This window comes from Vespula vulgaris, chromosome 1 (assembly GCF_905475345.1).
Source record: "Vespula vulgaris chromosome 1, iyVesVulg1.1, whole genome shotgun sequence".
Taxonomy (NCBI): Eukaryota; Metazoa; Arthropoda; class Insecta; order Hymenoptera; family Vespidae; genus Vespula; species Vespula vulgaris.
This window is the reverse complement of record NC_066586.1, coordinates 13850909-13877188: the sequence shown is the minus strand read 5'-3', so window position 1 is coordinate 13877188 and position 26280 is coordinate 13850909. Positions and strand designations below refer to the sequence as shown.

The window sequence follows — 26280 nt, the reverse complement described above, 5'->3', positions numbered from 1 at the left end:
TGTACATTATTAAATTATGTTATTAATAATAGTCAATGAACCATATTGAAAAATGGCTTTGGTAATTATTTCATTGTATAAGTGAAACATCATATATTGCAAAAATAAACTAGTCGCATTATTATATTTTTTGAGGTAGAGAATGCGATACAAATCCAATAATGAAATATATTGCTAGTATCATCATATACGATCATTTCCACTTAGGTATCATTCAGACATTACATTGTAAAGTATGTGTGAGTCTTTAAATGCATGTGTAATAAGAAAATTAATTAATATATTATGACATAGTAATAGATCAAATAATATATCATAAAAATTTGTTATCAATTTAAGAAAGATAAAAATATATGTTTACAAGAGATATTAACAAATTATATATATAGATATGCAAATTACTTGCATTTATATGATAGATAGGCTATATGCACATAATATTACATAATCACGTAATTAATATGTAAATACTGTCAAAATTTTCTTTTCTTTTATGAACTTAACATAAAGTAAAATCATCATTACGAGCGACATAATCACGTTAACAATCCAGTAATCATTGTCAGCAGAATTATAAGTACTACCGAATATCCTCTAACTGAAGCAGATGATGTACTTTCGTTATTTAACATATTAGAATATAATTTTTCATGCACGTAATTAATTCTCCAATCAACACCAGTATATACAGGACTGAATTTTTTCAAATATTGAATAACCACATCCGCTGTAGTAACACCTAAAAAACGATAATAATAAATGAAGAAATGCATTTTTGTGAAAGCTTGATATAACAATCAATTTATCGTACCCATTGAAGTATATTTAAGATCTTTCAACATCTTGTAACCGTCTCCTCCGTTATACATAAAATCATTTATCAGAACTTCGTAAGTTGCATTTTTATCGAGATCACTGTAACTTGGAATATTACAAGCGGCGCATCGTACTTGGACGGAAACTACTCTCGAATTCGGCGGACGAGAAATGTCATATAAGACTTGAAGACCAGAAAATTGAAGGAATGCACCGAATAAATTATCCGAAGAATTGTAATTAAGATTATACACGCTCCATTCCAACATTGAGAGCATTTGTTTTCCTGTCATAGATGTCTTGAAGATGATGTTGCCAAAAGGTAGAACCCCAAGTACGTCACCCATTGTGATCTATATATTTTTTTATTTTTAAATGGAGAAACAAAAGGAGATTAGAACTATGTAAAAAAAGAAGAAAGAAACAAAAGTAAGTACATCCGAGTCTTTTTTATAATGAGTTCTATAGTGAATGAGTTTTATAGTGAATTTTATATGAGTAATTTTTTATCCGATACTTTTTTACACGATTTTTTTAACATCTTTTATTCACACGTTTTACTTACACGGTTGCAAAAGCGAACATTAATTAGTTCGCAGAAAATATCGACGAAAGTCATAGGTATTTGTTTGAAAAAACATTTCTTTTTTTCTTTTTAATTTTTCTTAAAACATTACTTTTTTTTTTTTACGCGTTTATTAAATAAAATATTTTTACTGAATGCATGTCTATATCTTAAATTGCTTCTTGTATAGTTCGCATCGGTTTAACGTAATCAGTTTTATACTCTTTGTAAATGAATTTTTACATAATTTTCTTTTGTACGGTACACATCGACCGTATAAAAAGAGACTCGGATGTATGTACAATGATATTTCACGTATCTACCTTATCGTTCAAAGCTCTAGTGATAGACGCTCTTATACTTCCAGAATTTTGAACGGCAATAGCAGCATCGGTCCATTTTCCTTTGGCAAAATATTCCTGGGTATTCTGTAATCGCAATAATTGAATCATATCTTTGAAATAAAAGAGTATTTAAAAATGTTGGTATTAACAACTTCTTCTAGAAACTTACGTAATCGATGATAGCATCGGTAATGAGATTTCCTAAATTGCATTCTTCTCGCCTACAGATTTTACTATCACCATTGAGTAATACACGAGTTTTTCCAACTTCCGTAGCGCTTATATTATCGATCGCGGGTCTGAGTCGATCCAGTTCTTCGAGAACGTCCGGTGCCTATATTATGAATCGTCTTTAAATTAACTTAGATATTATACGTAACTATAATCCCTTGTTATCTTTTCAAAGCTCACCTGTTTGATACTATGATCGACGAGAATCGGATTGCCCTCGATGTGAGTAACTTCGCCGTTTGAGTCGAAAGTTACACTAAAGTTACCAAGGTATTTAGTGTAAGCGTATGCTTGAACAACATAAACTTTTCTACCGTTGTCTTGTACGATTTCAGTAGGATAAAAACCTTCGGGATGTTCAGCATCAGGTTGTTCGCCACGATACAGAAAGGTATTGGTATGTCCACCGATGACAATGTCGATGTCCTCGACTTCTTTGGCGATTTTTTTATCAATATTGAATCCAGAATGACCCAAAGCAATGAGAATATCTACACCCTGTTTCTTTAATTTCTTTGCTTCCTCACGAATTGCAGGTATCTCGTCGTTAATGATCACATTTTCGGTGATCGCTATGATCGTCGTCTCTGGCGTGAGATAACCGATCACACCGATCTTTGTACCATTTATCACTAAGATCGTACTGTTCGCTAACTTCGTGGCTTTTAAGTTTGGCTGTTTTGAAAGGTCAAGATTCGCCGCGAGAATCGGAAACTTTGCTTCCTCAATGAAAGGTATCAAACCATTTACACCGTCATCGAACTCATGGTTTCCAAGACTCTGTGAAGCGAGATAGATAGATAGACAGATAGATAAATAGGTAGATAGGTAGATAAATAGATAAATAAGAGATAATGTTAAAATGAAGAGCAGCAAATTCGTTATTAATACTCACTATAGCATCTGGCGCGAGAATGTTGAGAAACTTTGCAACAATTTTCCATTTGTAGATATTATACCATACGGAACCTTGATAAGTATCGCCAGCGTTCAAGAACAACGTTGGTATGGACGAATTTCTAGCCTCACGAACCAAGGTCGCTATTCTGGCGAAACCACCGTAACACTTACCCGCCGCGGCATCCTGTTTAGAACAAATTGGTGCCGACAATCTCGATGTTTCTTCGAATCTAAATAAAAGAATAAGATCTTAGATCAGCGAGAGTAAGATTTATATTGAAACGGTAATCCTATTACGTTATAATTTTCGTGAATATATAGTAGACGTTTTGTGATCGATTTAGATACGATTACATTATAAATTGAGATTTAAAGTCTACGATTTAATTTGATCTATATATTATCTTAATAATTAACGTTAGCAGAATAAATAATTATCGTTGATATCATTGAAATCGTATCATTTTAAGCGTTTAATGTATATTTACGTTAACGTAATAAGAGATATATTTACAATTTCTATTCTTTTTTTTTCTGGTTTTCCTTATCACAAAAATTTACCTTGCGTGCATATCATTGGTGTGGACAATATGGAAAGTAAATTCTTCATTTTTGTTATGCGCAGGAAAAGGATTTCCATGGACGACAACGTTCGCTATTACAAATAGCATGAAAATAATTGAGAATGTACGTAATAGTAATACGGACATTTTTACGATTTATTAATATTGTACAAACGATGAATTATTATTTCTTCCCAGTTACTTCTGAAATTTCTTTTCTTTTAATGTAATGTACGATAATGATAAACAGCCTTGTTTTAAGACGTGTCAAGGTTTTCGTTATCGCTGACGTTTTTTTATCATTAGTACAAAAAATGTTTTTACTCAGTATACTTTTCAGTATATTTTTTGAGAACTCTTCCACTTAAAAATCCATAATTACTCTTTGTTATTCTGTAAAAATAAAAAATCTGAATTAAGAAATTTTCAATGAATTATGAGGAAGAATATTTCTTCTACGTTGCAGAAAGTAACTGTACGTGTTTAATAAAATACGTATAATATAGTGACGAAACGAACGAAACGATGCCAAGAGTCGTGTTTGATACTTGTTATTTGATAAACAATATTGTTATTCGAGAAAAACGATTAAACGATATAATTTACTATCTTGGCAGCTTTATTATTTAATTTTGGCAGTATACTTATGATGTATATTCTTATATTTATAATATGATTGCTTAAGATATATATTCGTAATTAAATAATAAAAATATCGTTTAACAAAAACATTATTAATGTTTAAAATTAAAAACATTATTAACAACATGTTATTTATTTACTCGTACGATACGATGTTAAAAGAAGAAATTAAGATTAGTATTGAAACAAAGACAAAATAAACATTATAATATATTATATATATAGCATATATAAAAAATATAATATATATATATATATATATATATATATATATATATATATAAAACACGTATACATGTAATAAACTTAATATGAATCCTGCTGCTTATTTATTAAAAGAAAAAGAAAAGAAAGAAAAATATGAAACCTTCCTTTTAAAATACCTTTTCAATAAATTTTGATTTAATCTTTCACTTTGTATCTATTCATATGCACAAAATAAAATACTATGATAAACATTTAACACTATTCGATATTTCCATAATATACTTCTATCGATCGAGAAGAGTGATCGATCTTTCCTCTGGAATATGTGACATTTACAAAAGATAAAGAGATAATCGTTGTAATGAGAGCAAGCACGTGGTGCAAAAGAAACTAAAGAAGTTGATACACGATCATGCTAGCAAAACGATTATGTCTGATCGAATAACGTAACGATCAGGTGTGATTTTTGATCATGTTTCAATCGCGATTCTTTCGCTAATAACGAACGCACGTTTTTTTTTTTAAGAAAAGAGAATAGAGTCGAGCAGAAAAACACGTACCGATTTTGCCGAGGGACGGACGTCGACTGAACATTATCGACGTTCGAAAAGACGACGGAGGTGGTTAGAGCGCGTCTGAATTTCGAAACAGAATCGTTGTGAGAGAGAAAGAGAGAGAAAGAGAGAGAGAGAGAGAGAGAGAGAGAGAGAGAGAGAGAGAGAGAGAGAGAGAGAGAGAGAAGGATAGACCAAGAGACCGTCTCTTCGTTGGGTCATAAACAGCCCTTCATTCTTCAGGGGTTGGTAATTCACTTTATGAAAAATCAGAGGCATTCTATCAGACTGGTCGAAAGCCTTTTAGAAAATACAATTTTTAGTATGGTCAACCTCAAGGACAATACTTTTTACGTCAACCGAAAATACTCTCTTTTTTATATCTATTTTTTTTTCTTTAAACTTCTTTCTTTAATAGATTAAAAATTGTTATGAATTCCATCCGTTTTATTCGCGTTTGCTTTATTTAATATTATCGATAATGTATAATTCGTTTTATTACGTGATTAAATTAAATTTTTGATATTTATGTTCAATGAGGAAAGTTATCAAATCAAGATGACGTTCTTCTGGTTTTTTTTTTTTTTTTTTAATTTCTTCCTCCGAAGATCTTTTTATTCGTTATTCAACAATCGACGAAATTACTCTTTCACGTAATTTAGTCGATTTTTAATTCCTGGAAAATTTTTTCTTTGTTTCCTTTGTTTTCCTTTGTTTATCCTTATCGTTATTTTTTCCCATTTGATAAAACATTCAACACTTGATAAAACTGTTGTACATGATTATACAGCTTAAGTCGTTTATTGCATTTAAATTGAGCTAAGGAACAATGAAAAAAGAAAAAAAAAAAGAAAAAAAAAAAAGAAAACGAAAGAAGCGGAAAGAGAAAAAGACGAAAGAAGAGAATATTATTTGTGACCAATCACCGAATATCAATTTAATTTCGTTTCGTCGTTCAGAATGTCATAATAAATCGTTTTCACCTTCGAATATATTCCCTTGAAATTATTACGAGAGGAAATATTTCAACTGAAACTAGTCGCTTGTAATATCGCTTGATGGATCTCTCATTATGTTTTATTATCCTCGACTCTCCGATATCTCTTTTCTGTTCTCTTGATCCGTTCTCATGGCGATCTTGTTTTCATTATAATAAAAAAGAACAAAAAAAGAACTGCAATAAAAAGAAAGAAAAAAAAAAATGCAGAGATCATTTCCGGGTGGAGTTGTAAGAACATAAGAGGAATAGTGATTTATTTGTTCTCTCTCGAACGAGATGAAAGAGCTCATTTTTTGTGAGTTTCAGTCTTTGCATCGGGTTAAAAAGTTGGCAGTATCTCTATCTGAATGTCTTTCTTTCTTCTTCATCATGTTTTTCTTTTTATTTTTTCTCTTCGGTAATTTTACTCGAAATCGATCATAATATTTCTTAGGTTCGAGCATGTATCTTCGTGGTTTTTTCAAATTAGAGCCGTATATATTTCTTCCTCTCGTCGATGATAAGCGATGTAAAAAAAAAAAAAAAACATATTGGTATGTTACATTCAATCTTTCAAAATTATTCCTCCAAACAGACTTTCTACCGAGAGAAGAATTCGAAAGGATTTACAAAATTGATCGTGATGCAATTCCTTTCGAAGTTTTATTTTTGACGAATAAAAAATATACAACAAAACACTTGACTCGATAATAATCATGATTATTATCGATATTTTTTGTCGATGAGGTAATAAAATTTTATGATCGTTCGAAAAACGGGAAAATAAAATCTGTATGAAAAAAAATTGCGTAATTCTGTCTTTTGTTCTTTTTTTTTCTTTTTAGTCGATGATGACGTCATCATCGACGAAGATGACCAAATCCTCACCTGTATAACTCTTTAACGTCCCTATACCTCGTAACTATCATAGTCACGGTCTTATGAAGCGTGCCACGGCCAAAATGCGAATATAGAATTATTCTCTTGTCAAAGTGCCAACAGGGAGTTCTCTTTTCTCGTTGCTTTTCTTTTCGCGTCTTTCGATGATATCAAAGCACTTGAGTAATTAATAAGATTTGAATTTTATTTTTATTTATTTATTTATTTATTTATTTATGGTGTTAATTGATCGATCGAGTAACGAAAAATTTAGTGAAAGTATCTTTTGATTTTCTTACCTCGTAGTTCCTTATCGATAATCTTCTTTAGATCTTCGTATTCTCGTTAGTACGACGATGACAATACACATAAAATTTGCTCGTCGACACTAACACGGTTATATAACAAATCGTTTCTCAATAGGCTGATAACAAAAAAGAAAGAAGAGTAACAGGCAGTTCTGTAGATCGCGATCAAATGATACACTTCAGATAGTACATTTCAATTTTATGAATTTTCTAACGCGCATAGTAATGTGATAAATTCCTTGATTGTTAATACCAATCTATTAAACTGGTTTAATTAATTCAAACGGTCACGTGACTACTTGTATATCGATCCTCAGGCTTGCGTGTTGAATACGCAATGTCGTTAGTTTTTATTAATACTTCTTTTTCTGTTCTCTTCTTCTAGATATAAGATATTTATAAATGAAGAGAAAGAACACACAGTTTCACTATTTGAAAATATTGTAATATATGTATCTAAATATGAATCGTTCACCGAACGCGTCGATCATAGCAGAAACTCGATTTGCAGCTCAACGTCTACGCGTGAATTTCTAGTTTCGACACCTACATTGCCGTCGGTTTAAAAGGAAAATGAGAGGATTGGTGAACGATAAAAGCAATGATACGTTCGCGTGTTCGTCGATAAATTTTTCTCGGTCGTTAAATAAAATCCAGTTGGCCATAACTTGACGTATAAATTATTAAAGTATTTTTAAACGCACGATAAATAATCTTCAACAAAAGAAAGTAAGAAAGAGATAATAGTCGTTATCGAATACGTATAATAACGGAAATGTTCTCGAGATAAATGTTGTAATAGCATATAGATAATTGCAAGGCATTTTGTATAGTGAATATTTGCGATAATGGATGTGCTTGTTTTGTCATGGAAGGCGCAAAGACAGATCGTTGTCAGTGAAGCAGTTCTCGACGAACATTCGGTGCTGACAGGTAATTTACGACTGGTATATTCTCTATACGAAAGATATGAGCATACGAGCCAGTTTAAGTTCCTCCACGAAACATTAAGTTTCCTCCTCTTTTATTTCCTTAAAAATTTGAAAGGATTGTTTTTTTTTCTTTCACCTTGCACCTCGTCAATCGTTCCCAAAACATCATGTTCGATAATTGAAACTCATAAGTTTCTTGCAAACAATACTTTTCCTTCTTCTGATTGGAACTTGGAATATGGAACTTGGAATACCTGTGTCAGAAAACATTGGATAAAGTGAGTACATTATATATACAAATAATGATATATTTGATTAAACAGTTTTTTCGCGTAAAACTTATACATATTGAATTTATTATTATTCTACAAAAGAATGGTAATATTATGTATAATATATATATATATATATATATATATATATATATATATTCTTACATATTACCGATTATTATTTCTTCATATTTTTTTTCTTATTCTCCTTATCACCTTATATACTTTCATCGTTATTTTTGTCATTTATATTTCTGACGATTTTAGTCATATTTAATGCATACTTAATGCGCCACATTTAATTCTTTTTACCGTTTCATTTAATCCAATCAGTTATCTAATTTATGCAATAACTTGAAAATTTTATTGCGATATTATTTGTAGGAGTGTACAACTTTTAAACTCTTATAAGGCAAATTGGGAACAAACGAGAATTTGTCTTTGAAAAATTTAAATTGAAAATAATCTATGTAAATATAAAGTAATATATTACGTTAGTGGACCGATACATCGATCGCAGATTATTTATTCTTAATTGATCAGGTAATTAATTAACTATTATACGAACGACAATTACGAATAAATTTTATATCGTTGCATTTTACCTATTAATATCTATTTGTTTTACGCTTATACAGCTTTCGAACGCACACAAAATGTACACTTTGTTGTTGATAGCTGTATTGTCTCAAACATGTTTGGGTTTTACCGGTCGAGGACTCGTCTATCCTGGACAGACTGATTTCTTCGAGTTATCTATTATACATTTGAACGATTTCCATGCGAGGTAAGAGCTAAGAAGACGTATACAAATATTTATCTATCTAATTACGAAACGATCGTATTTGTCTCTTTGTTTGTTTGTTTCTCGTTTCATAAATACGTAAAAATTCTTTGATTACCTTCGTATATTTTATATAGATATTTATCTCTTACGTAACCAATCGAGAATGAATATAGAAATAATTAATTTGTCGTCATAAAAATAATATTAAAAATTACATAACGTACGTTAGCCTTGCTCGTAGCACACGATCTTCGTATAACAATATAGTGTGTCGTATTAAATTGGAGAACCGAAGTGGAATCTTCAAGGACGGCACTAGATAAGATATTGATTTAACTTCTGTTATTCTCCGTGATACGTACGATCGTGCCTTCAGAAATATATTTTACAATTTTCTGAAAAATTTGTTAATTCGTAGTAATAGGCAATGAGAATGCTTGAATTGAAAAAAAGCTAAAAAGAAAAGAAAAAAAAAAACGGAGAGAAAAAGAAGAAAAAAAAAAACATTTTATAAGATTTCAACAGACCAATCCAACTTCTGGTACCTGTCATGTGGGACAAGAAAAAGATTGTGTTGGTGGAATCTCTAGAGTATATACTGCTGTCAATCGATTGAAGAAAGAACGACCAAATGCTATTTTTCTGAATGCTGGTGACCATTACCAAGGTACTTTATGGTACAATGTTCATCGATGGAATGTGACGGCTACGTTTATGAATATGTTGCCGCACGATGCAATGGTAAACCTTCACGAGTACTTACTGAAAGAAAATTTCAATCGAGCTATAATATAATTATCTTTTATTTGTAGACGATTGGGAATCATGAGTTCGATAATAAAATCGCTGGTCTTGTACCTTTTTTAAAGGCTGTCAAAGCACCGGTTGTGGTGACCAACATCGATGACAGAGAAGAGCCTACTATTCAAGTTTGTAGCACGATCATTTTTTACACTCTCTCTCTCTCTCTTTCTCTTTCTCCGTATATCCTTTCTATAATCTGTTCTACTTTTCAGGGTCTTTACCAAAATAGTACGATCATCGAGAGAGGAGGCAGAAAGATCGGAGTAATCGGGGTCATTATATCTACTACGAATGTTAGTATATTCTTTGTTAAATTATAAAATAAAAATAATTCGATATATATATATATATATATATATATATATATATATTATGATTTACTAGACTATATCAGACACCGAAAAATTGAGGTTTCTAGACGAAGTAGATTCCGTGAATGAAGAAGCTGAGAAGCTTAAAGCCCAAGGAGTGGACATCATTATTGCTTTGAGTCACTGTGGCTTGAACATAGACAGAGTGATGGCTGCTAATTGTCCTCTTCTTGACGTCATTGTTGGAGGACATTCGCATACTTTTTTGTACTCTGGTTTGTCGAAAAAAAGAAAAAAGTATTTTAATTATGTTTCAATGTAAACTTTCAATTACATTAAAATGTTTACATTAATTAGGGCCACCACCTTTCATCGACACGCCTGAGGATGATTATCCTGTAATAGTAACGCAAGAAAATACGAACAGAACGGTACTCATTGTACAAGCAGCTGCTTTTACCAAGTATGTAATCAATATATTCATTTTCCTAATGAAATATCGATCCATCTTATCACGGAACGTATGATGAGATTAATACTATTGATTATTTTTTATACCAACTTAGTAAATCATTTTAATAATTGATTAAATAAAAAAAACTTATTCATCGTCCATGCTATTAGAAAATCTGAAAGATAAATGCTCTATTAATTTATTTTCTCGGCAGATACCTCGGTAACTTGACTGTTTGGTTTGACGATCAAGGAGAGGTTGTCGATTGGGAAGGAAATCCAATTCTTTTGGATTATTCTATCGAGCAAGGTGAGTTGGACAGAAAGGAAAAATTTATAAGAAGGAAAGGGAAGTCTGATAAATAAAAAATTATTTTTCATGCAGATCCAGATATCTTGAAAGCTCTAGTTCCTTGGCAAAAGGATGTCGATGCACTCGCATGGAAACACGTTGGCAAGACTAAAGTTTTTCTCGATAACAAATGTAAAGGAAAACAATGCAATTTGGGTAACTTTATAACAGATGCGATGATCGACTCGGTAAACATTTTTTTATATTACATATTTTTTTTTATACATCGACATTTCTTTTATCTCGCAAAAAGAAATTGATGTGATTACTCGAGAAAAAAAAAGTTTCTTTTTTTTTCTTTTACTTTCTCTCTCTCGATTTTAGTTCGTAGATCTGGCCGAGAATGAAACTTATTGGACTTATGCAGCTATATCTTGCACCAATACAGGTGGAATCCGTGCCTCTATCGAAGATTTCGCCGTTAATATTACTTATGGTGATTTACTCATGGTTCAACCTTTTGAAAATACCTGGGACACTGTCGAGATAACTGGCAGCTCTATCAAATATGTAATATTTTGTCTCTACTTATACATTAATACTCTCTATGGGAAATATGTTAAAACTCGAACGTTATCAAAGCTAACTGATCAAAAAATTATTAATATATACTAACCGTTCAATTCACGTGAATTTATTTCTAATACTTGCTTTCTGATAACAGTAATAACGAACATTAGAACGTTATAATGAAGATTATCGGTCTATTTAAAATTGAAACAATAAATCAAATCATGCATTTTCAGTTGCTAGAAAAAGAAAGAATTATGGTTTGGTCCGGGCTCAAAGTTATTTATAATATGACGAAAGATGCACCTAATAGATTGGTCGACGTCAAAGTCAGGTAATCATTTATTTAACGAATACAAACATTGAAATATTATTTCTCTTATAACTTGAATATCATACGTTTATACCTAACTTTGATATTTATGACAGATGTCGTGCTTGCGAAGTACCGCGATATGAGGATCTTTTGGACGATGAATGGTACAGAATTGTAGTTCCATCTTTCGTATATGGTGGCGGAGATGATATTCAAGTATTTAAAAAATATGGAAGAAACCATAAGGTTGGTTCTTTGGATATAGATCTATTCGTAGAATACGTACAAAAGATGAGTCCGATTATCGCTGGAACGGACAATCGTGTTAACTTTTTACATTCATAACGAAGAAAATGTACATGTATCGTGAATAGTAAGATGAAGATTAGCTTTTATACTTTCTGTAAATAAAATGTTATAGCATATAAAATATATGGCAAAGAAAATGTAGAAAAAAGAAACTTTCTCAAGATGGATTTCGTAAGATTCTTTCTTCCTTCTCTCTCGTTCTCTCTTTCTCTCTCTCTCTCTCTCGTTTTCTTTTAAGGAGAGATCCCAAGAATCGTGCGGGACATCCTTAAAGAAAGCAGGAAATGCTGGTCGCTTATCTCGCGGTATCTCGAGATCGCGGCAGGTGAAGCATTTAAATAATATATCGAACAGGTGAAATAGCAGCTGTTCGTCCGCATCTCCTCCGTGGCCCTCCTCGCGCGCAGGACGCGTGAATCTCTTTGTGATGCCGCGGAAACGTTCCTTTCGGATTTTTCTTTTTTCTTTTATTTATTTATTTATTTATTTATTTATTTATTTTTTGCTTATTCGTTTCTTTTCGTTCCTCTCCTTTTACTTCTTCTTTTTTTTCTTCTTCCTCTCCTTCTTCCTTTATTATATCAATACAAGTAAAACGCAGCAACAATACATACGCGTGAATTCTTTCGATGAAAGCCTCGTTCTTCGAGATGCGAGTTGAATTATAAATAGTGTCGTGATCCTCATTTCCATTACCTTTCTCTTTCTCTGGATATTTGATTTTTTTTCTAATAAGATGTCTCCTATCTCTTCCTATCTTTCTCTACATTTGTTATATGTATGTGTGCAAGTCATATGTAATTATCTAATTATTTAATGCGTGTATTTATACATATATGTATATATGTATACATGTATATATATTTACGTACATTCACTCTTTACATAATATATATATATATAGATATAGACTGTAAAAATGAATGAATAAAGTGGACTATTTAGTACTTACTTACGTCAAGAAACAGAACGAAAGAAACCTTGAACTGCTTTTAAACGGTCTTGAAATTTCTACCAATCGGTATAATCATTTGTTCGCCTACGTCATGAACAATATTCTCGCGAACGGATTGGTTCAGATTATAAAAGTCGCGAACAGTCTTGCGTATGCTTGCGTATTCGATCGTGCCGAATTATCGTCGAAGGAGAACGGTTTATGAAATGTTTTAGAGAAATTCCGCGAGGAGTCGCTATTCGAAGGAAGTATCGAAAAGAACACGATCGGAGGAGAAAAAGAGGCAGCTGTTAAGTTTCTTGGCGATTTTTCAATGGCCACGTGATGAACGGAGAACGAAGAGTCTGTTCTAAAAAAAGAGAAAGAAGAGACAAAGATGAAAACAGGTTAGCAGCCGGTTGGTCGTCTCTATTCTATCTTATGAACGTCGACCTGCTTTATCTGGTGTACAAGTTTGCGATACTAGCGCTACTGCCGAACGGTGACAAGAAGGAGAAGCTTTTGTCGATATTTCGAAAGACGCGCGCTCTGACGAATCGAGTCGCGACTGTTTAGAGAGGAAGAGGGGGGATCTCTCGTCAAGTCGCTCGCGAGAGCTTTGGATCGCGACGTTTTAATGTGGAGTCTAAAGCGAGATAGAAGTGGGGGGAATGAGATAGAGATAGATAGATAGAGCGAGAGAGAGAGAGAGAGAGAGTAAGAGAGAAATGGAGGGGAGGATACGTTGGTAGCTTTCGACGTTCCTGCCACGCCAGCGAGACGTAACTCGCAGAGAGACGACGTTCTCCAGGAGAGCGCGTCGGAGGAGCTCTCGTATTGGTTAGATTATATTTTCTTGTAATCGTGTTCGTAATTCGCGAAGCTGGCCTCGCGTGTGTAACACATATATATATATATATATATGTATATTTATATTTATATATATATAAATATAAATAAATAAATATATATACATATATATATATATATATATATATTATCTAAGAAAAGAGAAAGAGTAGACGTGTAGTGTGTCAATACGTGTTCGAGAAAGAGAGGGAGAAAGAAAGAGAGGAGCCTAACACGTTGCGATACGAATCGATCCGAACGTCGGAGTTACCGGAGAAACAGAGAAAAAGAGAGAGAGAGAGAGAGAAAAAGAGAAACTTATGTGTTTGTGACACGAGAAAGAGAAAGACACGATGTGTCGTCGTTTGTGACGACGACGAGCGAAGAAATTTGCAGTTATATTCCCTCTTTTTCTTCCCTTTCGTTCTCTTCTAATTTTCTTCAATTTCGTTCTCTTTCTCCAACATCGTTGTCCTCGTCGTCATCGTCGTCATCGTCGTCGTCGTCGTCGTCGTCGTTCTTCTTCTTCTTCTTCTCGTTTTCTCTTTCCTTCGCCTTTTCGTCGTTTTCTTCCTCAATTCCCCCTTCCATCACATTTTGATCTACTCCTACCACTGCAGAGAATTTTCTTCCTTCCCTACATCGTTCTCGGTTGCTCGCGGTTTAGACACGAGAGAGAAAGAGAGATAGATAGATAGATAGACAGATAGAAAAATAGATAGATAGATAGATAAAGAGAAAGAGAGAGGAAGAAAGACGGATCTAGAATTGAGAAAGAGACAGGTAGATCGAGAAAAAAGAGGAAAGAAGAGAAATCAAAGAAACATTTACGAGAGGAAAGACAGAGATATTAAAAGAGAGAGAGAGAGAAGGAGAGAGAAAGAGAGGGAGAAAGAGTAAAAGAAAGAGTAAGAGTATCTACATACATTCGTGGGCGGTGAGTGATTGTGTGATCGTCGGTGGCCAGTTTCCATTGGAAGTCATGCGAGATACCAGCGATATGACGGAGGACGCCCTGTCAGAGGTATGTAATAATAGGCAATAAATTTTCTCTATACGTATATATATATTTTTTCTTTCTATTCTGACGACAGTCAAACGCATTGTTGATTTTAATCTGTTAAAAATGTAATTCTATTCGAACGACTTCATTGATTTAAAAAAGAAATATATATATATATATATATATATATATATATATATATATTAAGAACAGCGAGAGATTACAAATCGATTGATCGGATGTTCGATAATCGAAATGAATTATCGATAATACATGTATACGTAAGATTTATTGTATATTTCATTAATAAAATGTCGAAATACAATGATCGTTATTTGCATACTTGAGTGTCTAGGATGTTTATTCAAAAATTTTTGATCGCAGCAACATACGATCAATTAGATCGCGATCGTGAAAAGCGATCATTGCGATCCGTTAATAGACACCGTAATGATCGTAAAAAGAGAAATGAATGGGGGTATTAAGTTTCTTGATTTATTTATTTTTCTCTTTCTTTTTAAAGACGCAATCATGGAAACAATTTTGTCTCATTGTCATAAAGTAAAATAGCGTCCGTTCATTAGCGTCAGTAAAGTAATAGAAGTTTATGCTTTCTGTGATAGATGGCGAGTAGATTAAGTCGTAAAATGTCGTGCGATCATTTTACCAAGGAAATCAAATTCTTCTTTATTTTTCTTACCGTTTATTTTCTATCTTTCTTTATTATTATTATTATTATTATTTTATTATAGTTCCTTTATTATTATTATTATTATTATTATTATTATTATTATTATTGTTGTTGTTGTTGTTGTTGTTGTTGTTGTTGTTGTTGTTGTTGTTGTTATTTTTTTTCTTTTCCTATTAACTCACGCGAATGGTTACGCGTGTAATCGAAGTTCAATCGAATTGATGAAGTTTGATTTAAATCGAGAGGAAGAAAAAAATCGATAAACATAGGAATATTAATGGTCGCTTTTGTAAATCGATTATGTCGAGATAATCCAAAGGCTAATGATGTAATTAATCACCTGTCATGTTGCGTGAAACGTTACAACGCTGATCATGTTTCTCTTTTCTTAGCTTTTTTATTCATATCTTTTGTTTTTTTTGTTTTCTTCTCTTTTTTCTCTTCCTCTGTTTTTCTATTCGAAAACAATACCTGAATAAAATTGTTGAAAATAAGAATCTAAGAGATCTTTCTTGCGAAGATGTTTTTTTTTTAAAAAGATTGTACAAAACAATTCTCTTAATTAACTCGTCGTTCTATCGTTTCGACTTCGAAACTCGAAAGAGGGTTAGAATACGAGATCGATTTTCTATTGATTTTGTCGTGAAAAAGAAAAAAAAAAAAAGAGAAACAAGGAAAAAGGAAAATTGATTTTCGAGAATCATTCGGCGAACAAATTTTTACGCTTCGCCGAGCAAACTCATTTTCCTTCGTAGTTTGAAGAACGCGCGTTAATTACGGGCTTTTATCGAGTCACCCGATAAATCGATTATCTCGAAGCATGTACGATAATTAAATAAATCGATCGGAATCGCGTTAACGTTTATTCGATGCATGGAATATATATTCATATATATATATATATATAATATGTGTATATTAAAGTTCTTTTAGATTGTGATAGAGACAGAAACAGAGAGAGAGGGAGAGAGAGAAAGAGAGAGATTTTTATGATAATGAGACTTATATAAAAATATAACGAGCGCGTTACATTAACGATCGAAAGAGCGATAAAGTCTCGCGAATTACATCGATACAATTTAAAATTTTCTGGCGCGAAATGCTTAAAACCGGACGTACGATACTTAAGAAGGGACGGTGAAACTTCGTTGCCCCTTTCATTTCGTTTAATATATGCAATTTTACTCTTTGAATCTTATTATAAAAACGCGTTTAAACGCTTATAACAACTCGTCATTACATTATCGACTTGTTCGAAAAGTTGCTAATGATATTCAATAAATGTCGAATGAATATTCTTGAAAAGAGTAATTTATTTTTGAGCGCCGATAAAACGAGAGAGTAAAGAAAATGATTGAATAAAATTATAGAACGTATTCTGCATGCATAGATTTGGAAACATTTTTGTTGCTTCTGTATTTTCATTAAAAAATCGTTACCAGTTTTCGGTGCAATCCAATACATTGTTGTCGCGTCCATAAATATTCTCACAAAAGAGAAAGAGAGAGAGAGAAAGAGACAGCAAGGACTTGGCTCGAGTGCATCGATTTATTTCAGAGCGAATACCACGATTATTTGAACGCATTCTGGTGTTTCGAATACAAAAAATAGAGAAACAGAGAGAGAGAGAGAGAGAGAGAGAGAGAGAGAGAGAGAGAGAGAGAGAGAGAAATAGGAAAAAAGAGAAATAGAAAAAAAGAAGAAAAAAGAATTACTCTTTTACCGATGTCCATTCGAGCGATGATTGAAACTAAAATAGACGTGTATACATACTATATATATATAATATAAATACATATACATATGTATATATACATATGTATACTTGTAAATCGATGTAAAATTTTTCAAAGATCTCTTTCAACTTGCGTTCAGCAAATAACGTTGATTTACGAGGACGCGTAGCAAGTATCGTCGTGTTTTCTCGAAGAGCCATATTCGTTTTCTGCTGCCGAACATGCAATGCACCTGCTCGTAATCGATTTTAGTAAGCAGAATCGTATTTCTTCTTGGCATCGTTCGATCGTTGAAAAAAGAAAAAAAAAAGTGAGAGAGAAAGAAAAGCAGAAAAAAAGAAAAGACAAACTCTAAATACTTACAAGAATTATTCTTTTCCTTCTCTCTTTTTCTTTTATTTTTTGTTCATTCCTCTTCGTCTCATTTATTCCCGAAACGAGAGTTAGTCTCGTTAGAAAGATGCAAGGACGTCGTATTCCCGTTTCTTTTATGATCCTCCGAACGAGCGTAGTCCGCTCGTTTCGATGATTTAAATCTCCATTAAGGGGGACGTTACTTTGTCGACGGTGCGAATAATTACATTAACGCTGTCCCTTTCTCGCGCGAGGTGCGCGTGCCTCTTAGGAAGCAGCAAGCCTTTTAACCCTCCTCGTATTAACTCGAGTAATTGCGTGTAATTTTGCGATCGTTACGTGTCGGTTGTACTTACCTACTTCTTTATGCAAACAACTATTATTCGATTGCTCGTTTAAACTGCTTGAGAAGTAAATCGTACGGTTGCTTTCATTTTTCTTCCCTTTTTTTTTTTTTTTTTTTTACTTTTATCTTTAAACCTCATGGTTATACGTAGTTTTAGTTTTATTTTTTATTTTTTTATTTACTCGTTCATCGTCCCTTTATGAGCTTACTTAACTTTGTGAATCTCGTCCAAGATCGGACACGTTGAACTCGTCGATCGCGATCGCGATCGCGATTGCGATCCCTCGAAAGAGAAGACAATTTTCCGATTCTCGTAGAACAGGTTTCGTTTGGGCGTCATGGCTTGTGACCTTGAGAAAATCTCGCGTTCTAGCGACGTTCAATGCATCGCCAACGAACTGCATTTTCACCTTCGGCGAGTATTAATTCACCGTAATTTGGTAGAGTTCGTGAAGGGTGGTGAGTATTGTAAATTCGATCGAAGTTATCTTTTATTTTCTTGTCTTTTTTATTGTTTCTTTCTTTTTTTTTTCTTTTTCTTTTTGTTTCTCTATTTTTTTTTTCTTTTTTTTTGGCGATGATCGAAAAGCAAAACATCGTTGTCCTGCACTTTACAAGACATCCGCTTGGCAACGGGTTAGCGAGATATCGACTTGGTCTCTTAAGATGACTGCACCGAAGTGGTCAAACGTGTCCCTTTTGCTACGTACACACGGCACTCTACTACTATACTCGCGTATACTTCGGAGCATTCTCCGATCGTTGTCCTATTTATAGTCCTTGTATCTCTCGTGATGGGGCTCGAGTGAAAAAATAGATACTCTCAGCCAGTACATATATGTATATCGATATATATATATATATATATGTGCATTAAAAAATTCCTTTACCAATTATGTTTCTAAATTATGTTAAATTTCTCCAGGTTTAAATCCTTTCGAATGAGTCAGCTTTATCGACTAACAAATTCATTTCAATACATTACCGTATATGTATGTACTATGTGGACAAGTACATGTAGTAAGAAGAATGAGAAAATAGCGAGTGTAACGTAGCGATAAGCCGTGGAAATTACATACTGTAGGTTTATGTAGGTACATATGTACGTATGTATATGCTAGAAATGCATTTCCTCTGTACGACGATTAACTGCAGCTTTAATAAAGCTCGCTCGGTAAAGTTGAGGTTTCATACGGTGTAAGCAGAAATTCATGTTCGTAGCTTGATCTTTTATTAGAGTAAAAAAGAATAAACGAGAAGTATGAAAAGGAAAGGAGATCGGTATAATACAATTTTTGTTGGCTGGGGAAAAAAATGTTTCTAGTGATTAAAAAAAAAAAAAAAGGATAAAAAAAGAAAGAAAAATAGAGACGGTAAAATATTGTGCCGTTATATTCCAAATTAATCAATTCAAATTAATTAAGATTTAATAACAATGTACGGTGTACGAACATCGAGAAAAGTCAAAGAGAAAAATGAAAAAGTTGGTAAAAGATAGCTCGAACAAGATCGATATCATAGAATTTATATTTTTCTTATTTTCTTTTCAGAAAGTCACGGTTGAGCTTACTTTACAATACAATTCAAATTCCATCTTTTTATCTTCTTGACAAAACGTCCTTGGTTTTCGTTTATTGTCTACTATGAATGGGTCACTGGGTATAACTTTCGAACTTGAATGTTCACAAAAAACTCACGGCCCTTTACTCTCTTGGTAATAAATTTTCAAAATTTACGAAGAATCATAGTTGATGGCTGTCTACCATAAATGTTTGAGAAAGCTCGTGGTAACGAAATCGGTTTTGGATAAGTTTACCAACTTTCCATTTTTTTTTGTTTCTTTACTTTTTCTTTTTATTTTTTGTAGAGTTTCCTAAAAAATTCTTGTCACGCGAGATTGTTCGGAAAAACTTATAGTTATTTAATATCTATTGATATTATTTATACGAAAGTTTTGTCTCATAAAGGATTCTACTGTTTTATGGTTTTTCGCCTTTTTTTTCTTCTTTTTTAGGACACCATGATGGATTGCGGAGGAGACGGTGGAGCTTTAGAAGATTTCGTCGAATTGGCGACTGACATTGCTGATTCCTCACGAACCATACGAGGTAACAATAGATAATGAAATCTCTTTCAGTTTTTCTCATTTTCCTTAGAAAATAACAAGATTCTTGCGAGCGAATTTATTATCTTATTATAAAAGAAATTATCTTGGTCTTATATAAGGATAACGCCTGCAATTTGTTTTTCTTTTCGTCTCTATCGTATAGCCGATCAATATTCACAACCAGTCGACTTATTTGCAAGGTAAATTATAGTTCTTCTGTTTTATTTTTCTTTTTTTTTTTTCTTCCTCATTTATAGATCTCAGCTTATCTATTTAATTGACGAGTTGACTCGTTTAACGCTCACGTTGCAGACATGTAAACCTATCAATTAAATCTCAACAAAGTTTTTAACGTGTTTTTTAATTTTCGAAGATTAATTATCGTCGATTTCTTCGTCGGGAAAAAACGTATTTTTTTCTTTTCTCTTTTTTTTTTCTTTCTTTTAACGCGTCGAAAGTTTCTCAAAAATTGCGAGAAAATATTGCACTGACAAATAGGTCCATCGAAATCGAAAAGTAGCAATCGAGATCATCGCGATTATTTATTTATTTTTTTCTTTTTTTTCCCCTCGAGCGATCGTTGGTCTTTATCACAAAGTTACTCCTCTCGATCGTTCGCTTATTAGAGAGATCGATCCGTTTTCGTTCGGCGACCCAGTTTGTACGCTTTGTTCGAGCAACCCGAACTTACTCTCGTCTGTAATCATCACGTAATTACACTTTTTTTCGTTCTTTCTCTGTCCTTTCACGGCACCCATATTTTTCCTTTTTAGTTACATACACGAGACGATAAATTTTGATCACGCGATCGCTACTCGAGGCGTTGAATATTCGAGAGATGATGAACTTTACCATTCCTCAAACAAAATTTCCCATTTACTCGAACTGTTTATTAAAGCAAACTTTCATCTCCGATAATTATTCGATTGAATTCTTTTTAATTCCTATAATTTTCACTGTTACCTACGCTTACTTTCAATTTACCCGAATAAAAAGAGATTTACAAAAAAAATTGATTTTTGCAAACGAGATAGGATCGACGTAAGATCGAGTTTTCTCACAATATTACGTTCGTGATCATCGTTAGTCCATTATCGTTGATATAGACGACAGAGCGAAGTAAATATATTTTTATGGGAGTTCATCTCATATCGCTTTTATAGGATATAGAAGAAACCCTGAGAGATTATTATTCAGGGCTACTCAATTAGATTATACAGTGGCCTACTCGGAAAAGGTCACTTTGTTTCCCTACTTGGATAGAAAATTATAAGCGCTCTCTCTCTCTCTCTCTCTTTCTCTTTTTATCTTTAATTTTTCTCTCTTGTCCTTCTACATTTTCTAATCTCTTATATATTTACATAGAGATCGTGCGACTCGATTGAATAAATTACAACTTTACGACATGTATAGTAACACCGTTTTACGAGCAAATACAACGTAGCTACTAAACGCCTCAAGGATAAATAAAATTAGAAAGACCGAGATTACATTAATTTAAATCGTTTGCGATCCAATTATACGAACCAACCGACACAAACGACTCAATAAAATCTCTTGTATTTTATGAGTTTTTATGTATGATAGACGATGATTAGACGCGTTCGATTCGTTTTTAAAAAAAATATTTATCGGAAGAATTAATCATAAAACAGACGGGGGGTTGGCGTGTATTTACGTAACAAGGAAAATGAATTTTCGTTGACGGCGATAGGAATGAACGATGGTGGGTTAGAAACTGGAGAGTTTCCTTCAAATAAGCCGACCTCTTTCTGAAATATTAACTTTGTATGCTAATGGCGACCAAAGTTATTGCTGAAGCCAATGCCGAAGGCGGTTTTACTCGTGTCTCTCTCTCTCTCTCTCTCTCTTTTTTTCTTTCTCTCTTTCTCTGTCCCTCTCTCTTTCTCTTTCTCTTTTACTGTTGCTTTATACGGTAGCCAGGAAACCGCTTGATAGTTATTGCATCGAATAAACTTGTTGTGTGTTCCGTGAACACAAATCGCAAAGTTTCTTTTCCAACTTCAACCTCCCACCAGATCTTCCACGAATCGTTGACGATATCGAATCAACTTTCAGACCGATTTCTGCATTTATTTGACGCATCTCCTGCGTTATTCATGTCCCGTTCCATTATTCATCCGGAAAAACGAATTCCGCGTTCGTTCGATATATCCTTACTCGCCTGATTTGCAATTTTCGAATGACGCTCGTATCGATTCCGATCGAGTAACACGGTTGACCTTGATTTTACATCGCTTTTTAAAATTTCATTTCATTTCTTTTATTTTTTACTTCTCGTATTGTGCTGTACGTTGTAACAAAAAAAAAAAAAGAAAGAAAGAAAGAGAGAAAAAAAAGCAAGAAAAAGAAAAATATAGCACGTAAATCAAAAAATATATAAATCCCTTTTTTGGTCCTTCTAAATCTAATTTACTAAACTTAATGCAATCCAGTCTCGTTTCTTTACGAATAATATAAGAGAGGAGACATTTAAATCTCGATATCCCTGTGGGAACGTCCGGCAGGACGAGTCGAATTGGCGCCTTTTGAAGGTTTCGTTGAGGGGAAAAAAAGATAGGGAGGGGAAAAAAAAACAATGAACTCGTTTCTGGCTGGTCCGGACACAGTCCTGATAGAGAAGAAAGAGAGAAAAAGAGAAGAAGAGAGAAAAGGAAAGAAAAAGTGATGGAGACGGATCTGATCGTAACGAACTTCTTAGGAGAAAAGAAGTATTCAAGTTCGATCAAAAAAAAAAAAAGAAAAGAAAAAAAGAAAAAAGAAAAAAAAAGGAAAAAAGATAAGAAAGAAAGCATGCAAATTTAAAACGAGTATTCTTTATTATGGATAGAAACGAAATTGGTTCGAAGTACCTGTCGTTTAAAGAACTCCATTTTTTCTCCTTTCTTTTTCATTTTTTTTTTTTCTTCTAATAGTTCAGTTCGATACGAATAGTCTTTTAAAAGATCACGAGTTCTCGTTCCCAAGGTCCTTTCAAAGGAGTAGACGACTTCGTTAGGTTCGTCTTATGTTTGAGAGTCAGGTCCAAATAACTCGATCGACTTCCACCCCCCATGGACGATCAAGGCCCCCTTTTCTGTTCCCAGGAACAGCCCAACCCCCGAACTTTACCCTCGCTTGTCGACCCTTTACACTCTCACGATGGTGTGCGAACAAAGTGCCTCATGTACGTACACGACTTTCGTCTACAGCACACAAACGTTCTAATACATCGTAACGACGAAAAGAGAAAGAGAGAGAGAGAGAGAGAAAGAGAGAAGATGGAAAAAGAGAGAAAGAGAGAGTGAGAGGGAGACTCGTGCGAAATCCGATGGATTCGCAGGACGAACGGCGGGGTGGATCGCGACAGGTAGTTCCCATGGAACGTTTGTGGAGCAGAATTCCCACAGGATATTGAAACCGGGTCGTCTCGTCCTAAATTTCGTCATCGTTCATTCAAACGATTCATTCGCTTTGCTCCTTCGAATCTCTCGTAAATCTAATAAACCAAATGAGATATAATACTTATCAAAGAAATTTACAAGAATGTAACAATCAATGGAATAATCGTAATATTTGAAATAGTTTCATTTAATTAACTTTTCGTACTTTTTCATAACGCAGATGCCGCTGAAAGGTTGCTGACATTATTGGGCGTAGACGATGAAAACGATGATCTCCTTTCCTCTTCCGAAGACGAGGGTGTCGAGGTAGACGTAGAAGACGAAGAGGACGAGGATCGACCTGAAAATACAAGGTTACTTCATCAATTAGCGGCATCGTTGGCACAAGAGTTGAAATATTCACAGCAAAAGCATGACCCAGGACCTACGAGGATAATTGCCCAAGGACGGGGAAACTTCGACGAGAGAGATCAAAATGTTGAGATGGTCCAGGACGATAGTTTCCACGGTCAAAGTCCTTTTCGAAATCAGATTGACCTAAAAACGTCGGACAGTCAATTCCATGGTGATCCCTTTGTTCAGAATCAATTCGCTCCTACAAGGAGATACTCCTTTGGGTATTCTTTCCAAGGTCATTCAAATGATCTCGACGTTTTTGAAACGAAGGAGAGTTTAAAAACGTCGAATCGTCATCATTATCGTCATCATCATCATCATCATCATCATCATCATCATCGTCGTCGTCGTCGTCATCGTCATCATCATCATCATCAGCAGCAGCAGCAGCAGCAACAACAACAGCAGCAACAGCAACAGCAGCAGCATCGTTCGAAGATGAATGACGAACAAGAGGAAAGATCGATCCTTCATCGGGATCACGTTTCTGGATCTTGGGGTTCTGGCTGGGATGCCTGTGCCACGGAAGCTTTGAGATATCTCGTGGAAGACGAAGGACTGCCAGCTCATCATCCAACCGTCCTGGCGATGAAAAATCATCTTGAGCTTCAAAGAGGACGAGTATTCGCTCAGTACACCGCATAAACGAGTTTAACGAGTTGCGAGAGTTGTCTCGGTACACATTCGTCGAGGCACCCATATATATTGTGATAATCGTGCGCGGATCCGTGATCGATACGACGATAAGACGCGAGAGTCTCTATCTCCGTATAACGTTGTCTCGTTCGCCTCAGTCGTTCGCATTTTGCAGAAATGCAGTTTTCATCGTAAACTCAAAATGGAATACGCTTATATCGGCCCTGTCGGATGGATCAAAACGGACAGGAGCTGCAAATACGCTTTTGATAAAACGAAGGTTAGAAGAAGAGTTTAATCGTTTGGCGTATTTAATTATTAAAAGAAAATAATTTGTTGCTTCTTCGATGAATCGTTTCGTTACGTATGGACTTGTTTTATCTATTTATCTATCTATCTATCTATCTATCTATCTATCCATCTATCTATCTATCTATCTATCTATCTATCTCTCGCTCTATCTTTTTTCTATTTTTTTTCTTTTTCTTTTCTTCGTTTTATTTTTTCCCTCCTTTTCTTTCTTCTCTTTTTATAATATTTGTAATTGATAATTGTGTTTACTTTGCGAGTGGACAATCGAAGGATAATATAATATGGATAATCATGGATTGAATTTCTTTCGGTAGCTACGTGATTCTTAATCGGTGATTTTTTTTATTTTATTTTATATATCTTCTCATCGTTCTCCTTTTATATTTTCATTTCGACGTTATGTCGATTTAACTTCCTAACGAACGTCAATACGAATGTCAATATAATCGATCTGAGAGTTTAGAGATTCTATAGATGAAAAAGTTAGAATGCTTGTATCCGATAGGATACGAGTGAACTCATCGAAGTTCGTTCGTTCGTTCGTTCGTTTATCGATGAGAAAACTTTCGTACTCTGTGAACTAGGCGAATCAAAGAGGTGACATTAGTCGTGATGAATCGTAGATAAACGTCCGCTAGATTGAAATTAATTAAACATAGAACAAATTTCTAGGATTATCTATAGTAACTTTTACAAATACACGCGTATATACACACACATACATATACACACAAATACACACACACACTTATAAGCTGATGCTAGATTAGATGAATCGAATCAGAAAATGAAAAAGAACGATGAACATTAATCGGTACCGTACAATTAGAGTATATATCATTTTTCTTTAGATATTTTCTTTCTTATTTTTTTAATTAATTTATTCCAAGAAAGATGAGCTCGAGAATCGAGTCTAGTTTGTTATCGTAGAACGATCTATGTAATATGTGTCTATCGGAATTTGTTGTCACCGATTAATATCTACGTAATCGCAAGAGTTTTCGTAGCGACGAATCGGAGATTATAGATAGAGGAATTATTTCTATTAACGATAGATCGATAAATTATTGATTAGAAACAATAATATACAATGAGAACATCGTTCCTCGTATACGACGAATCGAATTCAGTATCGACGATTGAATCGATTCGATGAGACGAAATCAATGGAAAGAATGGATATATCCTCGCGAATGGTTTTGGATCGATGCCTCAAGTTATCTCGATCGTTTACCATTCGCTTCGGAAAATCGAATTTTTTTCCCTACGGCTACGATCCATCGCGCGAAGCCGAATAAATTGTTTTACGATGATTTAAGCTTTTACGAGATGGATCGTACAAAATGATCGTGAAATCGGCATATCTGTACATATGTATGATATATATCGTTTTAACTTATACACACGACTATTGTTACTTTTACAATAAATCATTGTAGATAACATTGACCACTAAAAATAAACGAGAGCTAAGTTAA

General features: G+C 33.7%; 3 protein-coding genes across 6 annotated transcripts; 2 read left to right on the top strand and 1 right to left on the bottom strand.

The window, feature by feature from the left end:
* Positions 1-94: 94 nt before the first annotated feature.
* LOC127064124 (protein 5NUC-like) lies at positions 95-7143 on the bottom strand. Of its 4 annotated transcripts, XM_050994751.1 has the most exons (9): positions 6980-7130; positions 6690-6858; positions 3418-3812; positions 2852-3086; positions 2137-2736; positions 1895-2059; positions 1705-1809; positions 812-1169; positions 95-739 (listed from the first exon to the last, which is right to left on the bottom strand). In XM_050994751.1, the coding sequence occupies exons 3-9, from the start codon at positions 3564-3566 to the stop codon at positions 537-539; spliced, it is 1815 nt and encodes a 604-aa protein (XP_050850708.1). In that variant the 5' UTR covers positions 3567-3812; positions 6690-6858; positions 6980-7130; the 3' UTR covers positions 95-536. The 4 variants fall into 4 exon arrangements, with proteins under 4 accessions (XP_050850708.1, XP_050850678.1, XP_050850698.1 ...); XM_050994721.1 differs by lacking the exon at positions 6690-6858 and having other exon boundaries at positions 6980-7143; XM_050994741.1 differs by lacking the exons at positions 6690-6858; positions 6980-7130 and adding an exon at positions 4829-4925.
* A 661-nt stretch (positions 7144-7804) lies between these two features.
* On the top strand, positions 7805-12197 carry LOC127064174 (apyrase-like). Its single transcript, XM_050994828.1, has 14 exons — positions 7805-7921; positions 8113-8198; positions 8577-8735; positions 8831-8979; positions 9495-9720; positions 9792-9908; positions 9996-10076; positions 10168-10369; positions 10452-10557; positions 10763-10857; positions 10933-11087; positions 11224-11409; positions 11646-11743; positions 11839-12197. Exons 4-14 carry the CDS (start codon positions 8849-8851, stop codon positions 12068-12070), a joined length of 1629 nt encoding a protein of 542 aa, XP_050850785.1. The 5' UTR covers positions 7805-7921; positions 8113-8198; positions 8577-8735; positions 8831-8848; the 3' UTR covers positions 12071-12197.
* A 1509-nt stretch (positions 12198-13706) lies between these two features.
* LOC127064294 (lateral signaling target protein 2 homolog) lies at positions 13707-26280 on the top strand. The gene is made up of 3 exons (XM_050995156.1): positions 13707-14841; positions 19962-20055; positions 23679-26280. The coding sequence occupies exons 1-3, from the start codon at positions 14800-14802 to the stop codon at positions 24497-24499; spliced, it is 957 nt and encodes a 318-aa protein (XP_050851113.1). The 5' UTR covers positions 13707-14799; the 3' UTR covers positions 24500-26280.

Bases quoted from the DNA above. Each gene is read 5' to 3' on its own strand.
- LOC127064294 (XM_050995156.1), top strand. From the start codon at position 14,800: ATGCGAGATACCAGCGATATGACGGAGGACGCCCTGTCAGAG. The intron at 14,842-19,961 runs GTATGTAATAAT...CTTCTTTTTTAG, and splicing joins CGGAGGACGCCCTGTCAGAG to GACACCATGATGGATTGCGG. The intron at 20,056-23,678 runs GTAACAATAGAT...TTCATAACGCAG, and splicing joins TTCCTCACGAACCATACGAG to ATGCCGCTGAAAGGTTGCTG.
- LOC127064174 (XM_050994828.1), top strand. From the start codon at position 8,849: ATGTACACTTTGTTGTTGATAGCTGTATTGTCTCAAACATGTTTGGGT. The intron at 10,558-10,762 runs GTATGTAATCAA...TTTTCTCGGCAG, and splicing joins CAAGCAGCTGCTTTTACCAA to ATACCTCGGTAACTTGACTG. The intron at 11,410-11,645 runs GTAATATTTTGT...ATGCATTTTCAG, and splicing joins CTGGCAGCTCTATCAAATAT to TTGCTAGAAAAAGAAAGAAT.
- LOC127064124 (XM_050994721.1), bottom strand. From the start codon at position 3,566: ATGTCCGTATTACTATTACGTACATTCTCAATTATTTTCATGCTATTT. The intron at 2,060-2,136 runs GTGAGCTTTGAA...TTCATAATATAG, and splicing joins TCGATCATAGTATCAAACAG to GCACCGGACGTTCTCGAAGA. The intron at 740-811 runs GTACGATAAATT...ATCGTTTTTTAG, and splicing joins TCTTAAATATACTTCAATGG to GTGTTACTACAGCGGATGTG.